The following is a 19,725-nucleotide window of genomic DNA, read 5'->3' as shown; positions in this document are numbered from 1 at the left end:
AGACACTGCTCCCCATCCAGACAAGGAGCCAGTTCCTCCCCATGCTACAAAGCGTGATGAATCAGGGGAGAGAAGCCTTCAAGGAACCTGCGACCTGCCGGTCGATCACGCCCAGGACAGAGAAGAAATATAAGCACTCCTCCCTGGACCCCCCTTACATCAAGGGTAGCGTGACCGCGGACTCCATCATAGCCTCCACGGCCAGGAGAAGGGCCAACGTACCAGCAACTTCGGGCCCACCTCCGGATAAGGAGAGCAGGAGGATTGACCTCACAGGAAGAAAGGTCGAGAGGAACGCCGCAATGCACTGGCGCATGGCGAATTCGAATGCACTCCTCAATAGACACCAATACCAGCACTGGGATGAGATGGGGGAGCTAGTAAAGCACCTCCCCGAAGAATACCGCCAGAGAGCCTCTCACCTGATAGACGAAGGCAAGAACATCGCCAACTCCTGTATAAAGACGGCGTTGGATGGGGCAGAGACTTCGGCAAGACTCATGGCCATAGGGGTCACAGAGAGGAGGCATGCATGGCTAAGAATCTCGGGATTCAAACCGGAAGTGCAGAACAACATCCTTGGCACCCCCTTCAACGGAGAGACACTGTTCGGAGCAACAGTGGACGAGAAGCTCACCCAGCTGAAAAAAGAAAACGAGACGGCGAGGTCCATGGGGGCCCTACAGCTGAGGGGAATGAGGCGAGGAAATCCCTCGAGGAGACCCTACGGTAGGGGAGGAAGCCAGCAGGGGACGTCGCACCAGGCGTTCCAACAAAGTCAGCAGGGTGAAGGTCACGGACAAGGTCAGCAGAAGCAAAACTGGCAATATCAACCTCGGGGCCAGTCCTTTCGCGGGAGAGGGAACGGACGTGGCCAAAGGAGGAGAGGGGGCGAACAGCCCTCGTCGAAGTGACTCAGCACGCAAGAGGACGCCTACCCTCGTCAGGACCCCAAGGGTGAGGCGCAAAAAAGTGTCATCAGGGGGAAGAGAAGATTCAAGAGCCTACGAGCATACGACACCAGTAGGCGGAAGACTGAGGTTCTACCTTCAGGAGTGGCGGCGTATAACCACAGACAAGTGGATACGGAACATTGTGCAGTACGGATACTGCGTAGATTTGGAGAAAAGACCTCCAAACAGGAAACCAAAGGGAAGACTGAGATCGGCCCAAGAACTGGTTAATACTCAGAGAAGAAACGCGGAAACTCCTACAAAAGGGAGCCATAGAGACAGTGCCGTTCAGAGAACGCAACAAAGGGGTCTACTCAAACTACTTCGTGGTTCCGAAGGTAGACGGAGACCTCAGACCCATACTAGACCTCCGTTACCTAAACAAGTTCATCAGAACGCAAAGGTTCAAAATGACTTCACTGCAGGAGGTTCTGCCACAGATAAGAGAAGGGGACTTCATGGTCACCGTGGACCTCAAGGATGCCTACCTTCACATCCCAATAAACAGAAGGCACAAGGGCCTTCTAAGATTCAACATCGAACAGGAACACTACCAGTTCACAACCCTGGCCTTCGGATTAAAATCAGCACCAAGGGTCTTTACAAAATGCCTGTCGGCGGTAGCGGCACACCTACGAAGGCAGGGAATACATGTCTACCCCTACTTGGACGACTGGCTGGTCAAGGCAAACTCACGCGAAAAGTGCGAGAGGCACGCAAAACGCGTAACAGACACCCTCACGAATCTGGGATTCTCGATCCACTGGGGAAAATCATCGATGGAACCGGAACAGGTGAAGATTTTCCTGGGGGCAAAGATCAACTCCCGCAACAGTACAGTAGTGCCCAGCGACAGGAGGACAGATGCTCTACTGAAGGAGGCGAAGCTCTACCAGAAGGGGCGAGCTCTGACAGTGAGGGCTGTGAGCAAGATGATGGGGATGATGGCATCCTGTATCCAGCTGGTGCCGAATGTACGCCTGCACATGAGACCATTCCAGGAATGGCTACAACAGCAATGGTCACAAGCAAATGGAAGTTGGGAGGATCTAGTGGTTGTTACGCACGCAGTGCAGGAGGAGATAACTTGGTGGAACAGAGACAACATAACAGCAGGGAGAAGCCTGACACCACCAATCCCAACAGTGACCATTACCACGGACGCATCGCAGAAGGGATGGGGAGCGCACATGGACAACCTCAGAGTGAGGGGTCTATGGGCTCCAGCAGATGCGGTCCGCCATATGAACTACCTCGAGTTGAAAACAATCCTGCTAGCCCTGAAGGCATTCCAGAGACACCTGTTCAACCAGAGGGTGTTGGTCCAAACAGACAACACCACGGCGATGTTCTACATCAACAAACAAGGGGGGACACAGTCGTTCCCACTCTCACCCCTAGCTCAGGAGATTTGGAGATGGGCCATACCTCTCAGGATAGATCTACTGGCAATTCACCTACCGGGGAAGGACAATGTGGAGGCAGACTGGCTAAGCAGGCAGACCTCAGCATCACACGAGTGGGAGCTCAATGGCCAGGAAACGGAGAAACTCTTCCGGAGATGGGGGACTCCCACAATAGACCTATTTGCAACACGCCACAATGCAAAATGCCAAAGCTTCGCGTCCAGGCAACCAGATCAGCAATCCAAGGGAAATGCCCTATGGATAAGCTGGTCGAGGACATTTGCCTACGCCTTTCCACCGATACCCCTGTTGCACAGAGTGCTCGACAAGTGCAGAACCAGCAACATGACTCTGATCCTGGTGGCTCCGCAGTGGGCGAGGCAGACATGGTTCTCACAAATTCAAGAAATGGCACAAGGCAACCCATACAGGTTCGAGAGGAGGAAGGACCTGCTCTCAATGCAAAACGGAGAGGTCCTGCACCCAGAGCCAGAGACCCTCAACCTGGCGGCATGGCTCCTGAAGACCTAGAGTTCGCACACCTAAGATTGCCGCCGAGCACGATGCGAGTGCTACGGGAGGCGAGGAAACCAACTACACGAAAATGCTACAGCGCAAAATGGAAGAGGTTCACTGTGTGGTGCCGGAAAAAGGGCCTGCAAAACAGAATGACAAGAGACTCAACAGTACTGAGGTACCTCACACACCTTCTAAAGAGTAACCTCTGCTCGAGCTCACTAAGGGTACACCTAGCGGCAATCGTGGCCTACACCAGAGGTGAAAAAGGTGGAAGTTTCTTCAGCTCGCAGGTGGTGAGGAGATTCATGGAAGGAGCCAAAAGGATGGCCCCCCCGAAAAGGTTGCCGCCGCCGGCATGGAATCTGAATGTGGTCCTGACGGAGCTCATGAAGGCACCGTTTGAACCCATTCACAAGGCCACACTGCAGATGTTGACTATGAAGACGGCCTTTCTGGTGGCCATAACCTCACTACGCAGGGTGAGCGAGCTTCAAGCACTAACGCTGCAGGAACCCTACATTCAGATTCACAGGGACAGAATAGTCCTGAGAACGGACCCACACTTCATGCCCAAGGTGGTGTCGGCGTTCCACATGAATCAGAGTATTCAGATACCAAGTTTCTTCCAAAACCCGACTTCAAACGCAGAAAAGGCCCTGCACACCCTCGACGCAAGAAGAGCGGTGATGCACTACATTGAGAGAACCAAGGAACTCAGGAAGTCGAGACAGCTGTTTGTGTCCTTTGCTACTAGCTTCATGGGTAGGCCAGTGACTAAGGGCACCATCGCAAGGTGGATTGCCCTCACTATTCAATTCTGCCACAAACAGGCTGGACAGGAGCTAGCGGAGGGGCCGCAGGCGCACTCCACAAAGAAGAAAGGGGCCACCGTGGCCTTCCTGGCGAACACGCCCATCCAGGACATATGCCTCGCGGCAACTTGGGCATCTGTGCACACGTTCACGAAACACTACTGCGTGGACATTCAGATGAACAAGGAAGCACAGGTTGGACAGAAGGTGCTTCAGCACATTTTCAACGAACAACGCTCATCTACCACCCAGCCGCCACAGAATTAGGAAAACCGCTACAAAGTCTATGCACAGCATAGTGAATCCAGAAAGATTCACGCTGCAAAACGAATAGTTTCTTACCTGTCGGTGTAGTTTTGCAGCTTGAAGATCTTTCTGGATTCACTAGCGAACCCACCCACCTCCGCCAGGAAGATGAGGCTGGAGGAAGAGGGGGTAAAATGGAAAAGATCAAAGAAATGAAAACATACAGAAGATGGACAAGAAGGATTAATCAATCGCCTAGGGTTAAAAAAAAAAAAAAAAAAAAGGAAAGGAAAAAAGAACCCGAAGATGGCGCCCCAAAGGTGGGACTTCCGCAGGAAGCACGACGACGTCACGGGAGGTGCACCAAATGGTGGACGTCGACGCCCACCTGGGCTACAAAAAAAAAAAAAAAACAAAGAAAAGACTACGAATCCGGACCCAACCACAAGATCGCGGAATAATGCACAGCATAGTGAATCCAGAAAGATCTTCAAGCTGCAAAACTACACCGACAGGTAAGAAACTATTCGTTTGATACCTATTGTTGGTTCTAAAATAAAACAACCATATATTTTTTATATAAACCATTGGCCTAGAGTTCAGTTCTTGAGTGTGTGAGACCATTTGCTGACTGAGTGTGTACAACAAATGCTTTACACTGTCCTCTGATGCTGCCTTACTGCTCGACCAAGCTACCACTTTAGAGAGTAAGGTTATATCTAACTTTAGCCTCTGCCAAACCTCTGGGGACTGTGGACTCAATGCACCCTGTACCTATTTGGAAACAGTATATACAGAGCCACTTTCTCACATAGTCCACAAGTGAGATTTAGGTTTCCATACCAGATGTGTATTTCTGCACATGTACAATGGCTTTAACGGCTGGGAAATAATGCAGCACATTTTTTTGTATAGTTTTACCGCTTTGTTTTGAAATGTTTACACGTGTTAACACTCTCTGAGCAAAGGTTTCATGTCATTAGAACTGGTGCGACATTCAAATATAGTATTTAGCAGCAGAAAGATGGCCGGCCAGCCTTGGTGAAGGCTTTTTTTGTTAAACCCTGTAGATTATGCAGCAGATGATGGATTATATAGCAAATGCGTCAAATTCATAATTATGTGGAAAATGCCACAGCCGAATAATCACACAATTCAAGTAGACCATTTTATAGGAAATGTAAGTGTGCCAATCAAGTGTCAAGCTGAGTTTGACATGTTTTAGGGGTTAGAGCACAACCACAGAGCAGGTGAGTCCCAAAAATATGAAAAACGTGGTGTGAACACCCACAAACACAAAGGGGTCACCAGTATCATTTTAAGGAGTCTGGAGGCCCTGGGCAGAACGTATTTTGGGGGCCCAGGTATGGAACAATTTTGAATTTTATTACCCATTCCCTGATAATCCAAGCCCACATCATGCTAAACAATACTTATTTGTTAAACTTTAACAGGACCGCACAGAAAAACAGTGGGAATATGTCTTGCCTTGGACAAAACAAATCCTTAAGATGGCACTGGGTAGAGAGACAGAGTCAGAAGTAGAGGAAGGTAGAGAGCGAGAGGGGTTCATATAAATAGAATAGACAGGGATCAAATAGAGAGAAAGTTCATTTTCTCATGTGGGCCCTTGGAAGGTGGGGGCCCTGGGTAATTGCCAACTCTGTCCACGCCTTTATGTATCTCTGGGGTCACTTTGCAGCAGTGAGGATTTTATTTTCAGCCTCCCTGGACTTCCCTGTATCGCCAGGGCGGGGTCACATCATGAGTAGTGACGAGGGCGAGTAGGACTAGGAGTAATGAAGATTATTCGTAAGTAACCAGGCCATTACTAATGAACAGCAGGAAGGGACGGTCAGTCTATCCTCAGGCAACTGTGATTAACAAGTCACCAGTCTTTGGTCTTTAAGGGGCACTCGGCCTAGGGACAAACTGCACCTCTTAATTTTAAAGAAGTCATTAACCTATGTTTGTTTTTGAAAACCTGTAATGCACCTCTGGTCTCACCTCAGGCGCCTCCTGTAGCCACAGGTGTAGAACTTCCCTTTTCCTCTTTTATCTTACCCTTGCCCCTCAGCCCCCCCCCCTCATTCCTGCCTCACAGTGCCCCTCCCCCAGCACTGCTCCTTTGCTCTGCACTGTTTCGTCATCCTTCTGAGGTCATATGTGCTTTAGATGGTGATGTCTGTATAAAGGTTCAGATATGGCTCCAAGACTGGGGGGTGACTTCTGAGGTCCCAATATTCAGGTTTAAAAAAAAAAAAGACAGAGACACCCCCTGCCAGTATACCACCCACAAAACCCACTAGCTGTGCAACATGGACATGGTGGAAACTGAGACTCCATACCACCGTCAGTGGCCCACTGGCTTCCCGCCGAGTTAGAATCAAGTGGTGGGACCCTGGCGGAAAGGTTTGATTCCAGAGAGGGTACATCATGGGAAGGGTAATCGGGGTGTTACGAATACCCCAAGTCTGAAATTCAATTCCCTTCTGCTGTTTCTCCTCACCCTGATGACACATTTTTTCCATCATGAGATTATGACCCCTAATGCCCTGCCCACCCTTTGTGGTCTGTCCACCTTCTAAATTAGGAGTAGTGTCCCCCGATGACCCAGGCCAAGGGATTAGGGGGAAAAGGCTGCGCCTCCACCCATGAATGAAGCGGGGGGGGGGGGGCTTCCCTTGTAATGCTGGCGAGATGGGGATGTAAATGAACACAACTAGTTTCTCTCCTGGGACTAGATTAGAACCAACTTCCTGGTCACCTGTTTTCAGGTGCCTTGGTTTAAATTTTCAATTATTACAGGAATTTGGGGTATAAAATGTATTGTTGTGTCACATTAATAGATCAGGATACATAAGTGCATATCATTTCACATTTTCTTTAGATTTTGTGCAACATACAAAAAACTTTACGACTGTGTTCCAGATATAACCTTTTTACAGGAAAGACTAATCATTTAGCAGCCCTTGACGTTGTACATGCACATAAGGTCAGAGGCTCAAGACACAGATTTAAGTAGAGGCTTAAAAAGTCTCAAATACAGTCAATGCATTTTCTGTTGGCATAGTTTCCAGCCATTGTTTTGTTCCATGATTGTATGTTAATTATTCACACAAGCCTCCATATAGTGTCGATAGGTTTCAGCCTTCTAAGTTTGTCAAAAGGCTTCCTCTGGACAAGCAACAATGACCTGCAATCAAACTATACATTCTAATAAATGTGATCCATTCACTTTCTCTTTATATACCTAAACATGCCACTTGACTCTTTAATTATCCTATATCTATACCATAACCTTCAGGACAAGTATGCAATAGTGTAGTGGCAGCAATAGCATTGATCAGTATTATGTACACACTGTCTGTATGACCGAGCTTATTGACTATCCGTATGCATGTTTATCATCCAGTGCTACCAAACATAAGCGATTACGTTTGTTTGTTTCGTGGATGATACATGTATTAGTGCTTCTTATACAATCCCATAGTGGATGATATCTGACACTGACTGTACGCATCACCGCATTTTAATATTCTACACATGAACGGCGTGAACGCAAGCGAACTAGACCAAAGTCAAATTCACGTAGGATGTCTACTGTGTTGCTGTCATAGGTTTATCTTCTAACCTTGCACAAGGTACACCCCCATTTTGTGCAGCAAATGGATCTTATCGTAGATGTAATCATTGGGATCAGGTCATTTTAACCAATGGTTCACCACTAGTCAAATTAAGATGTTCGCCCTACACATCCACACCTTTATGCTGGGCAGTACCTGGGGGTCAGCCTTGCCCCCTTTACTTTTCAATATCTGTGTTCAACAAATAGCAAATTGCAAATGGAAAGTCTGTTGGCAAATCCAGCCCTGAAATTTTGCCCCCCCCACCCCAAATACTATCTCTATGTCGGAGGAAATTCCTCTGTTGGATTCTACCTTTGAGTTACCTCCTTCTCCAGAAATAGGAGGAGGCCCCTGATCTCCGTGTGCCTAGGTTCCTGTAGCTAACCTCTTGTACCAACAACAAAAGCTGGGTTCATCCAGGTTCTTGAGCTGACTGCGCTTCACTCTCTTTCCTGTTTCAGTCCCGCCTCGAGTCCGTCGAGGGCCAAAGATCCTTAAAGCTCTCTTGGGGCAGAACCTGGTCCTGCCCTGTGTGGCCCAGGGTGACCCGATTCCTACACTCCGCTGGTACAAGGATGGTGTCGCCGTGTCCGTGGGGGCGGAGGAGCACCTGGATGGCCCAGATGGCTCCATCACTGCCGAGGATGTCCAGCACTCGGATTCTGGGCACTATCGATGTGTCGCCACAAACAGCGCCGGGCAGGATGCGCTGGAGTTTGTCCTGGAAGTATTAGGTAAGTGCTGGGTCAATCCCTATGGAAGAATGTTTGGGCATCAGCTAACTGCTCAATAGGCACCAAGCGAAGGAGAGCCGAGGTAAAGATGGATTAACAGGGGATGAGGACCCACTGAGTTAGATGGGCAGGAGAGTAGAGAGAGGATGGCTTGGGTAGTGAGTGTACGGCCCACTGTGCTGCTTGGCTAACTGTCTGTTCCTTCTTCGGTCCACAGAGCCCCCTTCTTTCCTTGATGGAGCCGATGTCCTGCTGGAGAAGCAGGTTCATGACAGGGTAGAACTCACCTGCCCCGTGCAAGGTAAGAGCTAATCACCCAGCAGTTGGGGTATTCGTGGAGTATTCACCGGAGGGATGGCTTAATCAAAGGAGAGGAGAGGTACTCACATAAGGGCAGCTATTCTGACAGGAAGGTACCCAACAAGGCAGCTTATCACAGGAGAAGGGGGTACTCAAAGGGGGTATCCCGTGCCAGCAGATGTACTGGGGAGGGATACTCACAGGAGCGGTATTGCCAGAAGATTTCACATACTCACATGCCGGTGAGCATACTCATAGGAGAGGAGAGGTATTCGAAGGTGAGAGGACATACAGGATAGATTTAGTGATCAGGAAGCAGGACGTCTTGCACTTCTTGGGGTTGCTGAGGTCGATGAGGTATACGTATACAGGAGATCGAGTGTGTAGTTGACATACACGGGGAGTGCGGGCATTCTCACAGGGAGCAGGACTTCTTGCACTTCTTGGGGTTGCAGAGGTCGATGAGGTATACGTATACAGGAGATAAAGTGTGTAATTGACATACACAGGGAGTGCGGGCATTCTGACAGTGAAGGGGACCTTCTGTCATTGGGAGCACTTCCGAAAGAGGCAGGGTGGTGTCATACTTTTTCCAGATCTGATTGGCAGTAGGATACACCTAGCAGTAATAAAGGTGTGTTGTAGGTATTCATACTGCCCAAGGCTCTGCATGCTGCTATTAGCAAAGGTTAATCAAGGCTTCCTTAGTTTCCTTGAGACTCCAAGGTAGTTTTGGCCGAGGAGTCTAGCTTTACTCAGACGATGCGGTGGGAAATCTTGTATTTGGATGTGTAACACAGAAGTTATATTCTTAACTCATTCCGATAAATAGGGCATCTAAATTTCGTTCTAATGGTAGAAACAGAACTGTGAGCCAGTAGATATGTACCCTGAATAAAAGAAATTGCGACTGTGGCCTACACTTTGACTATGCAAATGTGTGGGCTATAGAGTATATGATCTTTGGATTCTATAGCCAATGTGACTCTATGAGCCATGTGAATCTGTGAGCTTTGTGAAACTATAGGATTTCTGAATCTGTGGCCTATGTAAATTTATGGGCTGTGTGAGTCTGTGGGCTATTAAATGTTATGTTATGGCAGTTTATAAAGCGCTATGGTTACTCCAAACTTTATGACCGATGTGAATCTGTGGGTTTTCTGAATCTGTGGGCTTTGTGAATCTGTGGGTAAAGGGAAATCAATGAACTTGATAATCCCTGGGCTATGTGAGTCTGTGGATTACATGAATCTATGAATTCGTGGTCTATGCGAATCTGGAAGCTCTGTGTATCCAGGGGCTTTTGAATCCGTGGGCTACGTGAATCTAAGGGGTCTGTGAATTTTTGCACCATGCTAATCTATGGGCTTTGGGAATCTATGGACTTTGGGAATCTAAGGGCTTTGGGAATCTATGGGCTTTGGGAATCTGTGGGCTTTGGGAATCTATGGGCTTTAGGAATCTATGGGCTTTGGGAATCTATGGCTCTGGGAATCTATGGACTTTGTGAATCTATGGGCTTTGGGAATCTATGGGCTTTGTGAATCTATGGGCTTTGGGTATCTATGGGGTCTGTGAATCTATGGGCTTTGTGAATCTATGGGCTTTGTGAATCTATGGGCTTTGTGAATCTATGGGCTTTGGGTATCTATGGGGTCTGTGAATCTATGGGCTTTGTGAATCTATGGGCTTTGGCAATCTATGGGCTTTGTGAATCTATGGGATTTGGGAATCTATGGGCATGTCTCTCGATCACTTGAAAAAACCTGGCCCGGTATGTGACTTCTTGTCTTTGTAAAGTCACAGCTCTTCTCTACAATTTGTCAGTGGGTTGGTTCCCTGTAGCATGGGTGGATAACAGAATGAAAGGGCTCCATACAGTGTGGACAATAATGTATTGATACCCCGTGGTGGCATCAAGGCAGCTCGGCGTTTCTGCTGGTTTACAGAGATCGGGTCCTGTCACAGCTTCTTGATTTGAAAGAGGCTTTGTGACTTCTGAATCAATTCCGTTGCAGCCAATCAGAGGGCCGAGTGCTCCTTTGGGTCATCATGGTTAGGGTATGGCTACGAATTGGACAAAACGCCCTGCCTCTCAAGACTGTCCCTAGTCATGTTTGTCTTGACATTAGTTTATTTAGTATTTGAAAGACTTATTTTTACTTTATGACAACAATCACAGACCATGTTTATATGATATAAAATGAATTCATTTTGGTCCATATGTTCTCATTACTAAATAACTTGTTGCAGTTATGTTTCATTATTCATGTAGGGGAACACAATTCTTTCTCAATTTCAAAATGTAAATAAACTATTGTCACTGAAAATAAACAGGGATGAAAATGATGAGGATTTCTTAACTCGGCCAGTCCTGGAACTTTAGAGACCGGAGGCGGTATTAATGCGTGGTAGGCAAGCGGAGAAGTCAGGGCTCGACTTCCTAGATGTTTTATTGATAAAGCACGAGCATTGTAGTTAAAAGATACCTGCGTAAGATACGCAAGCATTGCAGTGAAGTAGATGGTTAGTGATGGGAGCGCTGAATAAGAGGTATCACAGGGCTGGGATGAGGCGGGGCTAGAAAGGGAATAGAAGATTGCAGGCTTGATCAGGGCAAGGAAGACAGTGCTGGCAGGTCAGAGTGACCTGCCACAGTAGGGTGGGTTTGTGAAAGTAAGGCAGGCAGTGAATGTGAGAAAGTGCCATCTTTCTTGCATGGTATGCCCCCACTTTTTGCTAAATTGCTGAATGTACTTTGATTGAGTGTACCCTGGGTTCCTGCCAATCAGGTGCCCAGGGCCTATGTTCCTTCCCTAAACCACACAAACCCCAAATTGGCAAATCCTGGCCACATGTCAGCCCCTAGTAAATGGTACCCTAGGTACCCAGGGCCTTGTGACCAGGGAAGGCCCCTAAGGGCTGCAGCACTCATTGTGCCACCCTCAGAGGCCCTGTACCCTTACACACACACACTGCCCTTGCAGGCTGAGTGTCTGGGTGCAGGACAAAACAAAGAGTCGACATGGCACACATCACTGTGTACCATGCCCATCACCTACACTGCCAAGGCATATGTCAGCCACCCCTCTAGCTGGGTGCATTACGCCTATGGTGTGGGCACAGGAGCAGGAGCCCTGTGCCCCTACAGTACCCGGGTCCATTCCTGGGCGCTGTAAGTGCAGTGCTGTCATTTAAGAGTACATGGTGCTGAGAGCTCGTCAAACACGAGCTCCACAGCACCATAATGGCAACACTGAAGCCTGGGAAGTTTGGTATCAAACTTCTCAGCACATTGAACCCACACTGATGCCAGTATGGGATTTAATGTACTAAGCACCCCAGAGGGCATCTTAGAGATGTCCCCTTACAGCTAACTTACAATCCACGTCTGCTCTGAGGCTGCCCAGGCTGCCTCCCACAGCCTCAGGGAACAAATGTATTCTAGTAGTAGTGGATCATGCTACTAGGTACCCTGAAGCAATTCCACTTAGGACTACTACAGCTCCTGCAGTAGCCAAGGCCCTCCTGGGTGTCTTCACCAGGGTGGGTTTTCCTAAGGAGGTGGTTTCAGACAGAGGTTCCAACTTCATGTCTGCTTACCTAACACACATGTGGAAAGAGTGTGGAGTGCAGTACAAGTTTACTACACCCTACCACCCACAAACCAATGGCCTTGTTGAGAGGTTCAACAAGACATTAAAAGGTATGATCATGGGACTCCCTGAGAAACTCAAAAGGAGGTGGGATGTCCTGTTACCATGCTTGCTTTTCGCTTACAGGGAAGTGCCACAGAAGGGAGTAGGTTTCTCACCCTTTGAACTTCTGTTTGGTCATCCTGTAAGGGGACCACTGTGTCTTGTAAAGGAGGGCTGGGAGAGGCCTCTTCAAGAACCCAAACAGGACATAGTGGACTATGTGCTTGGCCTAAGGTCCAGAATGGCTGAGTATATGGAAAAGCATCCAAGAACCTTGAGGCCAGCCAGGAGCTCCAGAAGCACTGGTATGACCAAAAAGCTGCACTGGTTGAATTTCAACCAGGGCAACAGGTGTGGGTTTTGGAGCCAGTGGCACCGAGGGCTCTCCAAGACAAATGGAGTGGCCCTTACCCTATCCTAGAGAGAAAGAGTGAGGTCACCTATCTAGTTGACCTGGGCACTAGCAGGACACCCAAAAGGGTCATCCATGTGAACCGCCTTAAACTCTACAATGATAGGGCTGACATCACCATGCTGATGGTGACTGATGAAGAACAGGAAGCAGAGAGTGAACCACTCCCTGACCTCCTATCCTACAGCCCAAAAGATGGGTCAGTAGATGGTGTGATTTTCTCAGACACCCTCTCGGCCCAACAGCAGACTGACTGCAAGCAAGTCTTGCAACAATATGCTAGCCTCTTTTCCCTGACCCCTGGTCTGACAAGCTGGTGTACCCATGATGTGGACACTGGGGACAGTGCACCTGTCAAGAACAAAATCTATCGACAGTCAGATCAAGTCAAGGAAAGCATCAAAGCTGAGGTCAGCAAGATGCTGGAGTTAGGGGTCATTGAGCCTTCAGAGAGCCCCTGGGCTAGCCCAGTGGTTCTGGTCCCCAAACCTCATCAACAGGGTGAAAAGAGAGAGATGAGGTTCTGTGTGGACTATAGAGGGCTCAACTCTGTCACCAAGACAGATGCTCACCCTATCCCAAGAGCAGATGAACTGATAGACAAATTGGGGGCTGCCAAATTTCTCAGTACCTTTGACTTAACTGCAGGGTACTGGCAGATTGGCATGGCCCCAGGAGCAAAAGAAAAGACAGCATTCTCCACCCCTGATGGGCATTATCAGTTTACTATGATGCCCTTTGGGTTAAAGAATGCCCCTGCCACCTTCCAGAGGTTGGTGAACCATGTCCTGGCTGGGTTGGAGTCATTTAGTGCAGCTTATCTTGATGATATTGCTGTCTTTAGCTCCACCTGGCAGGATCACCTGATCCACCTTGGGAAGGTTTTAGAGGCTCTGCAAAGTGCAGGTCTCACTATCAAGGCATCCAAATGCCAGATAGGGCAGGGCACTGTGGTGTACTTGGGCCACCTTGTAGGTGGAGGCCAGGTACAGCCCTTACAACCCAAAATCCAGGCCATCATGGACTGGATAGCTCCAACAACCCAGACCCAAGTCAGGGCATTCCTTGGCTTGACTGGGTACTACAGGAGGTTTGTGAAGGGGTATGGGTCCATTGTGACCCCCCTCACAGAACTCACCTCCAAGAAAATGGCCAAGAAAGTTAACTGGACAGTTAGTTGTCAAAAGGCTTTTGACACCCTAAAAGAAGCAATGTGCTCAGCACCAATTCTAAAAGCTCCAGATTATGCCAAGCAGTTCATAGTGCAGACTGATGCCTCTGAGCTAGGGATAGGAGCGGTCCTATCCCAGACCAATGATGAAGGCCAAGACCAACCTGTTGCTTTTATAAGCAGAAGACTACTCCCTAGAGAGCAGCGTTGGAGTGCCATTGAGAGGGAGGCCTTTGCTGTGGTTTGGTCCCTGAAGAAGCTGAGGCCATACTTGTTTGGCACTCACTTCCTAGTTCAAACTGACCACAGACCTCTCAGATGGCTAATGCAGATGAAAGGGGAAAATCCAAAACTACTAAGGTGGTCCATCTCCCTACAGGGAATGGACTTTGAAGTGGAACACAGACCAGGGACTGCCCATGCCAATGCAGATGGACTTTCCAGGTTCTTCCACTTAGACAATGAAGACTCCATAGGACAAGGTTAGTCTCATCACCTTTCGTTTGGGGGGGGGGGGGGGGGTTGTGTGAGAAAGTGCCATCTTTCTTGCATGGTATGCCCCCACTTTTTGCTAAATTGCTGAATGTACTTTGATTGAGTGTACCCTGGGTTCCTGCCAATCAGGTGCCCAGGGCCTATGTTCCTTCCCTAAACCACACAAACTCCAAATTGGCAAACCCTAGCCACATGTCAGCCCCTAGTAAATGGTACCCTAGGTACCCAGGGCCTTGTGGCCAGGGAAGGCCTCTAAGGGCTGCAGCACTCATTGTGCCACCCTCAGAGGCCCTGTACCCTTACACACACACACACTGCCCTTGCAGGCTGAGTGTCTGGGTGCAGGACAAAACAAAGAGTCGACATGGCACACATCACTATGTACCATGCCCATCACCTACACTGCCAAGGCATATGTCAGCCACCCCTCTAGCTGGGTGCATTACGCCTATGGTGTGGGCACAGGAGCAGGAGCCCTGTGCCCCTACAGTACCCGGGTCCATTCCTGGGCGCTGTAAGTGCAGTGCTGTCATTTAAGAGTACATGGTGCTGAGAGCTCGTCAAACACGAGCTCCACAGCACCATAATGGCAACACTGAAGCCTGGGAAGTTTGGTATCAAACTTCTCAGCACATTGAACCCACACTGATGCCAGTATGGGATTTAATGTACTAAGCACCCCAGAGGGCATCTTAGAGATGCCCCCTTACAGCTAACTTACAATCCACGTCTGCTCTGAGGCTGCCCAGGCTGCCACACAGCAGACACGTTGCTGGACCCCTGGGTGGGAGAGCTCCTGCTCTCCCGGGCCTGCAACAATGCACATCCTGGGTGAGGTGAGAAATCTCCTCCCCCAGGACGAGCAAAGGGAAGCTTCAAAGGCATGCCGCCATTTGGAGTTTCCCCAGGCCACTGCAACCCCCCACTCTGGCGGGAAGCTTGGCCGGAAACCCCATACAAGGACAGGGGATGTGCCAGCCTGCCCACCCCACCCCTCAGGTTGGGGAGGCGAGGTGAAGCACATCTCCGGGCTCTCGCCATCTTGAAGATGGGAGGCCCTACCCTATCAGGATTAGGCTACTGCCCCCCTCCCACAGGAGAGAGGCAGGATAGGGGGTGTACCCACCCCAGGACAAGGACCCATTGGTCCCTGGCCTTCACCTACCTGTAACGCCCCTAAATCTAGTATATAGGGGCACCCTGAATCTTCCTTCCTCAGATTCCAGATAGAAAACTACAAGAAGAGCAAGAAGAACAAGGACCTGCCCTGCAGCTGCTAAAAAGAGAAGAAGACACCAACTGCTTTGGCCCCAGCCCTACCGGCCTGTCGACTCTCGAACCTGCACCAGCGCGACATCTCTCGTGGCCAGCAACCTCACCAACCCCGGAGGACCTGGCTACCTTTTGGCTCTAAGCCCCTGGGACTCCCATGAGTAGAGGCTCTACTCAAGAAACCTAGTTTTAACCCCTGGCAGCAGCCCGGAACCGCGGACCCAACACACTCTGCACCAGCCAAGCCTGGCCAGTGCCGGAGTGGACACAGACCCTGAGGACGACCCCACGGCGACTGTGACCCCGAGTCCGGCACCCAAGGACCCCCCTCGACATTCCGGAAGAAGCCTGCAGCCTCAGAACCGAGTGCCACCCCAACCGCGATCAACAAGAGGGTAAGATTTCCGACATCAAAAGGCACCCCTGCACCCGGCGCCCTGCGGCCCCCTGTGCCCAATCCCGGGGTACCCACCTAACCTACAACTACCCAACTTACCTCTCAAAGTGGTGGTGGCACCTGAAGCATCCTCGTCCCCGAGCTTGCAGCCTTTTTCCAAACCGGAACATTCCCATTGATTTCCATTGAGCGCCCGACGGCTCAAAAGCACCCTGCACCCAGCCGCCCGAGTGGCCCTGGCAGTGCACTCTCTACACTAACCTACTTCCCCACTTGCCCTGAGTAAGTGACCAGGAGCCCAGCTCACACAGCCGCGTGGCTTGCCAGACAGCAGCCACCAACCAAGGCCCCCCTATCCCTCATAGGATAACATTGGGCCTAACTCTCTCTGCACCCGGCCGTCCTGAAACCGCTGTGGGTGAACCAACTGTACCTACCTGACACTGGGGGACCCCTGAGTCTATGCCCGGAATTTCAACTCTGCCAGTCGAGTACTTACCCTTAAACCGCTAACTTCATTTTTCTCATAGGGTAACATTGACTGGCTTTTTCTTCAAAAATCTTCTAAGTGTGAACTTTTCAAAACTGCAAATATTCACCAAAAATCAGCCAAGTGACAAAAACGAATTTACTCACCTGCTCCTAGGTGAGCTCCCAGGGCTGGATCTTGGTGCCCAGCCCTGACTCTGAAAAGTGTCCACAACTATACTTACCTCTAACTCATTTTTCTCCCATAGGAAAACATTGTCTGCTTTTCTGTGAAATTTCTTCTAAGTGTCTATTTTTGCAAATTTGAAATATTCTTTTAAAATCGCACCATTTCTGCAAACGAAATTACTTACCTGTTTTTGATAAGGATCCCAGTCCTGGGTCTAGGTACCCAGTCCTGGATTACTAAAGTAACGATAAAGTACTCTACCTGCAATTTGAATTTCTTGCCATAGAGATCCATTGAATGTTTTCTTTGAAATATTTTCTAAGTGCTAACTTTTGAAATAGCTAAATATTATTTAAAAATCATTACAGTTATTAAGTCGACTTTCATCACTTGATTCTGAATACTGACCCAAGGCTGGATCTAGGAGCCAGACCTGGAATTCCAAAAGTAATCTGAAAAGTAATTTATTACAAGTAACCTGAATTTACCATTGAGCTCAATGCATTGTTATGTTTAGGAAATAGGATTGTTTATTGCAACCAACTGTGACTGTTTACATAAAGTTATTGCTTAAGACAAAAGTATTTATATTCAACCTCTCATTCTGAGAAAGTATATTTTTATCCCCTTTGTGGTTCTAAAAATAAAACAAGCATATATTTTATATATATAAACCATTGGCCTAGAGTTCAGTTATTGAGTGTGTGAAACCATTTGCTGACTGAGTGTGTACAACAAATGCTTTACACTGTCCTCTGATGCTGCCTTACTGCTTGACCAAGCTACCACTTTAGAGAGTAAGGTCATACCTAACTTTGACCTCTATCAGCCTCTGGGGGACTGTGGACTCTGTACACCCTGTACCTCTTAGGGAACAGTATATACAGAGCCACTTTCTCACAGTGAATGGTAGCACAGAGAGGTGTATCCCACAGTAAGGTGGGGTTGTGTAGGTAAGGGATACAGCAGTGGTAATGAAGGCAGTAAAATATTACAGATTCATAACTTTTTATGAACACAAAGTCTTGGGAAGTGGGATTGATTAAGGCTTTGCCTCCATGGCTTGGTTCCATGGCATCAGTAGGTGCATGGCATGGTTCCATGGCGGTGGTGTCTCCATGTTATGGCTCCATGGCAGCAGTGACTCCATGGTGTGGCTCCAGGCAGTGGTGTCTCCATGTTATGGCTCCATGGCTGTGAGGGTCTCATGACATGGTTCCATGGCAGTGGTGGCTCCATGGCAGTGGTGTCTCCATGTTATGGCTCCATGGCAGTGATGTCTACATGTTATGGCTCCATAACAGTGGTTACTCCATGCTATGGCTCCATGGCAGTGGTGTCTCCTTGTTATGACTCCATGGCAGTGGTAGTCTCATGGCATGGCTCCATGGCAGTGGTGACTCCATATTATGGCTTCATGGCAGCGGTGTCTCCTTGGCATGGCACCATGGCTGTCGTGGTCTCATGGCATGGGTCCATGAGAGCTGTGGGTCAATGTTATGGCTCCATGACAGAGGTAGCTCCATGTTCTGGCTCCATGGCAGCGGTGGCTCCATGTAATGTCTCCTGCCCTGCCTGTCCACCTCCACAGGCTGCTCCTGTCCTGCTTCTCTGCTTTCCTCCCCAGTTTTACCTTTTTCCCAGGCTGTCTCTGCCCATCTTCTGAACTGCCCTCTGCTGCTTCTGACATCTTCTGTATGTACCTGGGCTTCACCCCTTCTACCGACGTCTACAAGTGCAGCACCAGCCAACACAGCTTCACCCCATGCACCTCCTATTTTGACCAATCTACCCACTTCTCCACCCGTTTCATATATGTAACTCCCATCCACTCTACTCCACTCAGCTCCGAGGTAAACACTCTCTGATCTTTTACCTGACACTTTCCATTTTCACAGGCTCTCCCAGGCCACTGATTCGCTGGATGAAGGATGGGGCGGAGCTTTCTGGCAGCCACTCAGGAATCAAGCAGCTGGAGGATGGATCCCTGCTCATTAACGCAGCCTCACCCAATCACGGTGGTGACTTTATTTGCACAGCAACCAATGAGGTGGGATCTGTCAGGAAGAGAACCCGGCTTGTGGTCTATGGTGAGTAACTGCTTGCAGGCTCTGTCTGGAGAGCGGATAATCCCTAAGATTTGATCGATGGTCATCAAGCTGTTCCATTCTTGTGAATGGTGCAATTGCTGCTAATAAGAAAACACTCATCGTTTACTGACTGCTGATAAATGCTTTCAATAAATCAATCAATCAGGATTTTTAAATCGCAGCTAATCCCCCGATAGGGTGTCCAGGCACTTGTAAATCCCAGAGGATTATTCGAACAGCCAGGTCTTCAGGACCATTTGGAATTCCAGAAGTGAGATGTTGGTCCGGCGGCGCGTGGGGAAGCTGTTCCAAGTCTTTGTTGTCATGTGGGAGAAGCATCGCCCTCCACTTCTGCCTCGGTAGATGCAGGGAGGATGGGCAAGTGAAAGGGAGGCGGTGCGTAGTCTTCTCGATGGTTGGTGGACTGATAGTCCCACGGGACAATGTGCTTGCGCTGTTGTAGATGGCGTACCTCCATAACAACCTCCTTGAATGTCGGATAAACATCACACAGTGCTCGTCCCAGTATCACTGGGGCTCGGGGACATTCACCATCAGCTTGCAGAGTTCTTGCCCATTTGTTGATGATGCAGTATTCACTGTGTGGAGTCAGCTGTAACATAATGATTCGTTATTGCTGATGGTGTGATGCCGCCATCAGGTTCGGTTCTGTTGTCTGGTACCTGCATGGTGCGTAGTGGCTGCTGTTGTGAAGATGGTCAGCTCTGCGATTACATGCCCATGCATATCGGAGGTTTGGTTGGAGAGGTGTGCGACTGTAGTATAATAGAAGCGAAAAGAGGTGGATGACGTGAGTTAGGTCCTGAGGAGTGGTCTGGTTGTGTTACCTCAAGTTTGATGCTGCCGATGTACATGCAGATGTTTATAGGGCGATGTGAGAGGCCTCTGATGCGTGTTATGTAGCATTTATTT

At 49.0% G+C, this 19,725-nt stretch overlaps 1 protein-coding gene across 1 annotated transcript in view; it reads left to right on the top strand.

The window, feature by feature from the left end:
* HMCN2 (hemicentin 2) overlaps nucleotides 1–19,725 on the top strand; it is a 769,579-nt gene that overhangs the window by 429,235 nt on the left and 320,619 nt on the right. Inside the window, exons 24-26 of the mRNA XM_085613971.1 lie at nucleotides 8,027–8,299; nucleotides 8,517–8,600; nucleotides 18,601–18,792. Of these exons, the coding sequence (XP_085470097.1) occupies nucleotides 8,027–8,299; nucleotides 8,517–8,600; nucleotides 18,601–18,792 (549 nt within the window). The remainder of the gene's footprint in view (nucleotides 1–8,026; nucleotides 8,300–8,516; nucleotides 8,601–18,600; nucleotides 18,793–19,725) is intronic.

Source organism: Triturus cristatus, chromosome 1_2 (assembly GCF_964204655.1).
Source record: "Triturus cristatus chromosome 1_2, aTriCri1.1, whole genome shotgun sequence".
NCBI lineage: Eukaryota > Metazoa > Chordata > Amphibia > Caudata > Salamandridae > Triturus > Triturus cristatus.
This window is presented reverse-complemented; position numbering and strand designations above follow the sequence as displayed.